The 9,899-nt window shown below is 45.1% G+C and overlaps 1 protein-coding gene across 1 annotated transcript in view; it reads right to left on the bottom strand.

Moving 5' to 3' along the window:
• Positions 1 to 5,616, bottom strand: part of GRIP2 (glutamate receptor interacting protein 2) — a 58,659-nt gene extending 53,043 nt beyond the window's left edge. The window contains exons 1-3 of the mRNA XM_009999292.1: positions 5,577 to 5,616; positions 2,268 to 2,403; positions 1,324 to 1,469 (exon numbers count right to left, since the gene is read on the bottom strand). Coding sequence (XP_009997594.1) covers positions 1,324 to 1,469; positions 2,268 to 2,403; positions 5,577 to 5,616 — 322 coding nt within the window. The remainder of the gene's footprint in view (positions 1 to 1,323; positions 1,470 to 2,267; positions 2,404 to 5,576) is intronic.
• Between the last annotated feature and the right edge of the window lie 4,283 nt (positions 5,617 to 9,899).

Here is a 9,899-nt window from a genome sequence, read left to right on the forward strand (position 1 = left end):
GGAAAGAGAGAAAGAGAGGTGGGTGCACACAGCAGTAACAAACACTTGCTGCAGATAAAAGCCTACAATGAACTGGAGCAAGACAATAACTGACAATTCCCTGTGTTTTGCTGTGCCTCTTTGTTTGGATTAGCCATAAACAGCATCAATAAACTCACTGGAGATAAGTCACTAGATCAGTGTGCTCTTTCTGCTCGTTCAGAGGTGGGGACATTCCGCATCGCTGCTATTGATTGAGCTGTGCAGCATTGGCACTGCTCCTTAGCTGAGAAGTGCAGCTTGTCAGAGTCCTGACAGCCACACTCACAACTAAGGAGAAAGGTTAAGAATTGCCATCCCCAGTGAGCATGAGAACATGGAAAACTTGAGCCACAGTTTGTTTTAGCAAGGTTATATGCAAAAGCTAATTAACATTCACAGCAGAACAGAGGGGGATGATGGGTAGAGATTCAACTAATTCAGATTCTATTTTTTTGCTCTTAGGGCTTTATATGGTCATTTATATATTCAATATTTTTCATGTAAAGGCAGCAGCTATAGCAAAGCTATGAAGTGTAAGATAGGTTCCTATCTGGGGCAAAATGTTTTGAATTCATTAGTTTTGTTTTTCATGTCATCTTATTTTTAGTTGTTCTATTTCTTCTGCCCAATCAACCTCTGATTGATCTGGGTAACTGAATGAGTAATAACTGGGGAGGTGGTTTTCACATGGAAAGGCTGTGATGAGACAATATATTGAGGATTTTTTTAAGTCAGAACAGACAAGTGAGGGCAAGAACACATAGTCTCCCATGTTAGGACACAAGCCCTGTTAGTGTGAGTTTGGCTTGCCAGCTTCTGCCAGAGCCCTGTAGCTGGAAAGCAGATTGCTTCAGCATCCCTTCTGAAAACACACAACATTTCAAAGCATCTTGAGGAATAACAACACTTGCCACAGTTCAGAAAAGAGAATCTGGCAAAACACGCGTAAGACTGAATGAAACCTCCTGTAGTCACTCTCCAAAAGGGAAAAAGAAAAACAAGCTGAAGCAGCATCAGGAGGCAGATTGGTGTGTGCTACCACCTCACTCTGAGGCAAGACAGACCTAATCAGCCATCTCCTGCTAGTGTGCATGAACAGGCACCCACTGTGCTGGAAAACACGCAGCTCCAGCAGCACTCGGCGCCGCAGCAGCCACCGCCGCGCTGCCAGCAGATGAGGGAACGTCAAAATGCCCCCAGGTACTGCCTGGCTAGGACAGCTAATGCACAAGCAAGCCCATCTGTACCCCGGGACACAAAGCAGCCAAGAAAAGAGAGCAGTGTCCTGGGAGAGGCACCCACCGGCTGGTGGGAGCTCATACTCCACTTCCAGCACTACCCTCTCGCCCACATTCTTCAGCAGGCTGATGATCTCGTCATGCCGCAGCTTGGTCAGGTTGATGCCGTTCACTGACTTGATGTAATCCCCGACGTTCAGCTGGTCACTTCTGCAAGTAACAAAAAAAGAAGAATAAAAATGGTAGCACAAAGTGTTTGCTGCGCTCAGCCTGGGTCTGCCTGGCAAAGCTTTAGTAACAGAGGGACTTTCTGCACGAGCCACCAGTGCTGGGCTGATCTGAGCTGTCTGATTGCATGTGCCTGCTGTCAGAGGGAAGTGCTGAAATCGAAGCCATCTATCTTTCCTGGTGGCAAGTGTTCAGATCTGTACATACAATAACAACTGCAGTGTATGTGTTCACAACCTCTTTTCCTTGCTTGATTCCCATTCAGTAGAGCAATCAGTGAGAAAGAAGCATACCAAGTACTGTCTGGAAAAAATATCCAACAGAGAAAAAGAAAACACCTTTCCTTTCACTTGTTTTCAGAACATGTTAATTTATTCTTTCCCTTTCTCTGCTTCTTGAAGCCTTTCTTTTCTCATTCCTTTTCTGAGCCAATAACATTACTTACAGGCTCGGTATTCAGAACAGATACAATATTAAACCACTTAGCTTGATCAAGATGTATAGTGCCATGCAGCTCTCCTGACATGGCTGCCTAATTTCACAGCATCCCAAATACCTCTACACAAAATTTCAGAGCATAATTGCACAGAGCATGGGAAATAACTTGAAATAGAAGACATTCTACTTACTGAAGCAACAACTTTGCATTCTGGAGCACTTGAATAAAGGGAATTGGGTGCCAACTATTTTAATTATAATCACATTCATTTCATAGCTAGAAAACACTACTATTCCTCTCCAGTTTCACTGTGCTCTCTGTGCCCCATTTATGCTGCTCACCTGGCAGCCAGTCCTCCTGGTCGCAGATTGGAGACTCTTGGCTTTCCATCCTTGTCCGTGCCACCTGAAATGGTCAACCCGAGGGTGCTTCCTTCCTTCTTAATCAACTCCACAATGGTGACACCTCTGAACTCCTCTGAAAGATCAGGAACAAAGACAGACATTCAAAGGACACCCTTTTCCTACTGGTGGTGGGAGAGCAGACCTGGGATGATTTATACAGTTAGTTTCTGTTTATTTAAATTGAAGGTGCTCAACAGAAGCGTATCCTGGTGGGCCCACAGCAGTAGAGGGAAAATGTTTGCATGCAGTTCTTTAAGGTAAGACCAAGCAGGACTAGGCAGAGGTGTGAGGGCTTGTGAGAGGATAAAAACTTGGTGTTTCAAGGTGCTGGTGCAGGATGCAGTGGAAGGACTCAAAACCAGGGTGGTGGGATCTGGGATGTGCTCCAGGGACACTACTTCAGGAACTTTGACATGGAGTGGGGTGGGTGTTAGAAGGGCTGCATGACAGTCACAGTTACCAGGTAGGAGGATGCTGTGGACCTGCAGTAGCTGCCTGAATGGACAGAACAGGGTGGGTCTTAAAATTACGTGCTTAAAAAAAACAAAACAAATCACAAGACATCCATACAGTTTGGAGATAAAGAAGATCATGTGGAGAGGGGGTGGGATCCTGCCATGAGCAGAGGAAAGAGAGGGAAGCTTGACCTTCATTCATTCACAGCAGTTTCCTCAACTATGTGCACCTAGACTGAGTCAAACTTCCTCCATATTACCCACCTCATCTACAACTGGAATTGAAGACACAAGTCACTCTTAGAGCATCACTGGTTCCACAGGCAGGTTTAGGGGATGCACACCCCACACCGGCTGCACCAGCACTGCCTCTCTGCTTGCTGCAGGCCGTGTACATTTTACATTCCTCTAGTCCAAGATCACACTCTGGCTCATCCAGCACCTATATATAAGCCTGACCTGATGCCAGTTTTGATCCCATTACAGCTTCTGTCTGGATTCCACAAAAACAGGGTCCCTAAACAATTTCAACTCCTGGATTTACACAAACGAGTGAACTAAGTTAGTGGAGCCAGGCCTGGAGAAAGACCAGGAGTTCTGCAGACTTTGCAAAAGGAGCTCCACATTAATCCACATGACAACACTCATACTCCTTGCTCACAGGAGGACTAGCCCTGGAACAAATCAGATTACTTTTGTGCTTTACCAGAGCCTCCTCTAAGAAGCTTTTGCAGAATTTGTATACAACATGATCTATCCTTCTCCACTGTCTTTGGGTACTGAATCACCCACAATTTTACGGGAGGAAAATAGTCTCCCTCACACAGGTTGTCTTTCTCCAAGACCATGCAGGAGAAGGAGGGGGTGGGCATCAGCAGCATATGCCAAAAAACAGTCCCACAGACGTGGTCTAAAACCCACACTGCAAATGGCCCAGGGGGTGTTTGCACAGCAAACCCCATCAGGCTTAAACGAGACGCACTACTTGGGGAGAGAACATCTGAAACCTCTTGCACACTGATTTCCAGAGTAAGGCAGGGTCTCTCAAAAAAATCATATTGACACAGGAAATCCATGCTGGTGCAGGGTTTCCCTCCCTCCATCCTCTTTCACTGGGAGAAAACACAGTGTCACTTGGCACTGTGGTTCCTCATCAGTAGCACTTTGTTCCTTGTGTAATGCCACCATCACACCAGAAATGGCACCTCACTTTGAGTCCTGCCATGCACTGCCTGTTTTGCAAAGCACTTCCAAGAATAATCTGTGCTCTTGATTAATGCAAGCAGGGAATCTCTTTGTAATCTAGCACCAGCCTGGAAGCCATTTAGGGACTGCTGGGCACCCATTTAACATGGCACTGGTAGCTTGTTGTAAAACATCAGGTCCATAATGCTCCTGCTCTTTAAACTCAGTTTTGATCCCTTGCCAGCTACAGTAACTTAGTTTTCAATTCACCTACCCAGGATCCCAGGGGTTGCCAGAAACCTTGCAGGGACTCCCTACCATGCTGGAAGGAACACGGTCCAGCACTACCCTGCAAAATTCCTCTCAAGTACAGACATGACTGATCAACACAGATGGTGCCACAAGGGGAGATTATTACCTCCTCAATGGGGTTTCATTTTGATCCTTGGTAAGTACTTAAAATGAGAACTCCCAGAGTGCAATTACCCATTGTTATGGGTTCAAGAAGAAATCACTGCTCTGAAAACAGGCAAGTCCCTGAGATCAATCTGTCAAGGTAAGCAACAAAGGAATTTTGACCACCACTCCTATAAATCTAATACTGCTATTACAGAAGCACACAGATGTGAAAGCGAGCTAGTTAAGCAGGATCTGGTCCTTCAAGACATGGACATTAAGTGCCACATGAGAGCAGTCAAGGATTTCCTCTACTGGTATATAAGCCTGGATTTTGCTGCTCAAAGCACTGCAGAACAGGAAAAGCACACCTGAAGTTTGCTCTCCCCATTGAGAAGTCTTGAGCAGGGGTTGCTGGACATGCTGGCCCTTGTGAATCCAGAATCAGCCTCTCTCCACTAGGGCTGCAATACAGCAGCAACTTGTTGCACAAGCCCCAGAGAGGCCCCTAGAAAAGCTACTGAATGCTGAAGCAATAGCAAAAGGGTTCCATTTCCTCCCCATCCCCTACAACACATTAAACCAAACCTGTGACTGGGTCATTAATTGTCAGAAGAGAAAATAAACCCCCAGGCTTTATTAGGAAGGAGATTAATTGTCCAGAGCAGCCCATCCAAACCTGCTGGCATGCTGCTGGCAAAGCCCAGCACCAACAGAGGCAAATGTACTGCCATTTCTTCACTCCCTCTTCAGCCCCCGGAGGTGTTTCTGCATGGGAGGGTTTATTTCACACACAAATCTGCTGTGACTGACTAAATAGTAAAACAAACTTAGTCACACATGAGAAATACGAAGCTTGCCAGGCACTGCCAGTCTCCCTCCCCACCTGGTGAGTTCAGATGTGGCAGCACTTCTTCCCTCTCTCCTTTGCTGCTGATTTTCTCTGTGTGTGTGTGTAAGCACAGCACAGGAATCAGTCCTTTCCCAGCTCCCTGCATCCACCATCAGCAGCTCCATGCCAGACTGTGATTGCACCAGTAACATACTGCTGAGACCAGTGACTTCCACCCATTTCTGCCCTCCAGCAAAAGCTTTGCTCCTAATGCACCAAAATGGGTGTTTTGGGGGGTTGTAACCATTTCAGGGATAGCTAAGTAAAGTGTAATAGATGCCTTGATATTTCAGAGCAGGAGCTGATCCCATCCTTTACCTGGGATGCTTTGTCTCCTGGACACCAGGGCTGAGTCCATCCCACCAGAGTCCTTGCTCCCCTTCGAGTAAGGGCCATCATCTGTGAGCAGAGCAAACACAGAGCCTGAAATTAGTACCAAAAGCAACAAACAGAACCCGAGCACTTTGAGAAGTTTGTCCTGGTGCCACCTGAATTGGGATCACATCTGTAGCACAGACTGTAGGCAAGAAATAATGTTACCAGCCCTGGCTTTGCCCTGAACGATGCAGGGTATCTTGCTTTTTGAGAGGGAGGGAAACAAACAAAAAGGCAATAATATTCTCTGATTTATTCCTATTGGAGCTAATCTGTTTGGAGAGAACAAAATTCCCTTACTCCTGTAATTATGTGGAACAGCTGAGGACACAGAAAGCTGGAGCATTAGTCTCACAAGTTTTAAGCCTGTCATTATGGTTGTGAAGAAACTTTGGAAAGTCTTTGGGAATGGAGTTATACATCAGGACACTAACAGGGCACTAAATCACAACACTTGAATGAAATTGCTTATTCTTATAGATCGCATTATTTCAAAGTCACATTTTCCTGCTGCTGTTTCAGCCTCTTTACAATATAGAGAGCACCTTCTCTTAAGTGACTTTTAAAAAAGAGAAAAGAGAAAATAACATTATGCACTGTAAATGCACCATCCAGCTTAAGTTGAAATTTTAAGTGTTTAAATACCTTTGTGTTCTTCAATTGGAAAACTCCTATATGGCACAGAGGTTATTTGCAGAGAAAGGAACATGGTTCCACACATTTCATTGCCATCCATATAAAATGTCTATTTTTATGGCACTTCCTAAAAAGCTGAGTCTTTTTCAATCAATAATTTCCAGTAACCATGTAGTATCAAATAACTCTCATTCTCAGTGACCACATTCCTGGATTGCCTTTCTCAAAATTTTTTCAATAGCTGTGAAAGTTTAGAAGTTGTACATGATAGTATAAATATGGGTTACTGAGAACATTATCCATTTATTCCTGTCTGCAGCCATTAAATAACTTGTATTTAAGTTACAAAGTCTTTGTCTCACTGCATACAAATGGAACAACAACTTTTGTTCAGCTCCATCCCAGACAGCAGCCTGTACACAGAGAAATCTAAACCAATGCTCAGTCTGCTGGCAGCCCACTTGCCCCACAAACAAAAAAATTATGGTGTGAATTGGATCACATGGGTTACCCTTAACCACTGGGAGGGGAATTCTGTTTTAATTTATTTTTTTTAAGTAAAATGAAATAAGGTTTCACCTAAGGTAATTTCCACAAAACCATAAATAAAATTATTTAGCTAGTTTTAATTCTTGTTGCCCCAGCTGATGTAACTTCAGGATTTTACAAAACTCAGTGAAAAATTTTGGCTGACTCAAATCTCCACTTCTCAGCATAAAAAGTTTCATTTGAAAAATAAACACCATTTGGGTTTTCAGCCCAAATTTTGCAGCCCATAGAAGGTCCAATATCCAGACTCTGGACTCTTCTGCATCATGTTGGATGCTTTTCCTTCACCACTCAACTGAAGATTTCTAATGAAGCAAGAACTAGCTCTTGGCACTAGACCATCACCAAGCTATGCCAAGCTATTGCTGCCAAAACACATTCAACCTTGATACCCAAACATCCAGGACCTCTGTGAAACATAGGAACAAAGCTCTGCCTTTCAAAAATAAAGGGAAGAACAGACAGAATAAAACAGCACTGTCCTGCCCATGGAGATGTTGCAGCATTACTCACTGCTGGTAGTGAACGCAGCAGCAGCACTTTGCTAGAGAAATACAGCAAGTTCCATCTGATTTCAGATGGGTGCTGGTACAGCCTGGCATCAACTCTAACAGCAGAAGGCTTGAAAATTAAATTTACATTTTTAATAGCAGTGGTTCTTCAGGTGATGAGGAGGCCACAGTCAAGGTTAATCTGGGCTTAATGACTCTGGAAATAAGTTTAATTTACTTGGGATGGTTTAACTTCAGCATTCAATTTTATTTTTTTTTAAAGCAAAGCCCCGTGCCATCTCTTCTTCAGTAGCTGTTTGATAGTGATAAACATTCAGAGCTTTCAATCTCTGCCATGTTCTTCTTAATCTCTGCCTCAGAAAGTTTTTTCCTAATATCCTGCCTTACCCTCTCTCTGTCACCCCAGAACTGAAGAGTCAGAAAACAGGAGTATAAAGCAAGATAGCATTTCCCAGGGGAGCAGCAGGACAATGCTGAGCCAACTACTCCTTGCCCACGCCACTTAGCCCAGCAGCACACCCCAGCTACCCCTTACTTCTTTCCCAAATGCAGTAGCACTTTTGAAGAGGAACCTCAAAATAGCAGCTCAGAATGCCCAGCATGAGGCTTCTTTTTCAGTACTGGAGGTAGGTCTGCAAAAGACACCTGCAAAATACCCTGGGACATCCAGGGCTGGAGCTCTAAATGCCACTGGACCACCTGTATGCCTCCAGTGCCACAGGACACTGTAGTGGATGGTGAGGACAACCCCAGACAACCTTCCACATGAGACCAGTCCTGCCCACTCTAACCCCAAGTAATGTGCTCAAGGCAGCAACAATCTGCTCCGGATGAGATCCCTGCATTCCCAGGAAACCACACAAGGCAGTTCAAAGCCAACTCCATCATCTGTTGGCAAAGTAAAGCAGTCAACCATCTGCTTCACATAACAGACCGTCCTGGACCCGCCAGCCACCAGGACCCTCCTGCACTTCATTTCCCCATCGCAGCCTCTAGTGCTATTGAGACAAAACCCCAGGTGGCTAAAGGTCACCCTCCCTACCCCAATAGTTGTTGGCAAACCTGCCTTGGCTTCCATTTCAGCAAGCAACCAGGCTGTCCATGCCTTAACACCACCTTCCACCACCAGCCAAGAGCAGCGACCCGAGCTCCAGCCGCTGCCAGCAATCAGCCCCCACGCCATCCCGCCCTGCCTCCTTGACAGCCCTACCAGCCAGCAAATCATTAGCACCACAGCTCCCTTTCCTCTCTTGCTTTTTCCCTTCCAAACTCAGTTGATTATGTGAAAAATGTTGGGGTTTTGTTGGGGTTTTTTTGCTCATTATCTGGCTAAAACGTTTGAACAGGAGAGGAAGCTGCCCTGCACTTCATTTCCCCATCGCAGCCTCTAGTGCTATTGAGACAAAACCCCAGGTGGCTAAAGGTCACCCTCCCTACCCCAATAGTTGTTGGCAAACCTGCCTTGGCTTCCATTTCAGCAAGCAACCAGGCTGTCCATGCCTTAACACCACCTTCCACCACCAGCCAAGAGCAGCGACCCGAGCTCCAGCCGCTGCCAGCAATCAGCCCCCACGCCATCCCGCCCTGCCTCCTTGACAGCCCTACCAGCCAGCAAATCATTAGCACCACAGCTCCCTTTCCTCTCTTGCTTTTTCCCTTCCAAACTCAGTTGATTATGTGAAAAATGTTGGGGTTTTGTTGGGGTTTTTTGCTCATTATCTGGCTAAAACGTTTGAACAGGAGAGGAAGCTGCCACATGCCGCCTGCCCAAGTGTGAATTGGCATTTGCTTGAGTTAGCATCCCTGGAGCTTGGCTCTTTGTTCATTTGCAGCCAATTTCCTGCTCTGCCACTCAAGCTGGTATTAATGGAGACACTTTTTTTCTGAGCTTTTTTTGTTTGTTTGTTTGTTTGTTTGTTTGGGGTGGAGGGGTAGCATTTTTATGTCGTTGGTTTTTTTTGTTGGTTGGGGTTGGGTTGTTGTTGTTGGGAGGGGAGCTTTGCTTTCTTTTAAAAAAAAAAAAAAAAGGAAGAAAAAAAAAATCCTTCTCTTTGTGCTCAGTTATTTCTTCTGCCCAGCACAGCACTGATTCAAAGGCAAGGCTGGTAACCAGCCTGATTGCTCAGTCGACCCAAATCACAGCCCCAGCCCAAGCACTGAAAACTCATGAATCTTTCTACTCCTAAAACTGGGAAACTAACTCTCTTTTAAGACTACACAGGCTCTTTTTCCAAGCAAGCAGTGCTGGAGTCATTAGAGATGTATTTTTCAAGCTGCTTCTCTTGCACCAAGAGTGCCAAAAGTTTCCCGAGGAAAATAATTGTGTAACTTGTGGATATGGGGGAAAGGAAGGTGATTTTCAAGTAGTGGTGTTAATGTTGGCTCTAGATCTTTCAGAATAGCTCACCAAGTACACAAGACCCTCAATGAAACTGGGTGCCATTCTTTCCATTTTTTGATCTCAAGGGAATCTGTAACAACATAGAAAAGCTCCTGTAAGTTCTTTGACAACAGTTTTTGCCATTTCAATGGGTTACTGACAACAGAGAAACCAGCTCCCACTTCCCTA

The sequence above is a fragment of the Chaetura pelagica genome, unplaced genomic scaffold (assembly GCF_000747805.2).
Source record: "Chaetura pelagica isolate M959 unplaced genomic scaffold, ChaPel_1.0 scaffold316, whole genome shotgun sequence".
Lineage (NCBI taxonomy): Eukaryota > Metazoa > Chordata > Aves > Apodiformes > Apodidae > Chaetura > Chaetura pelagica.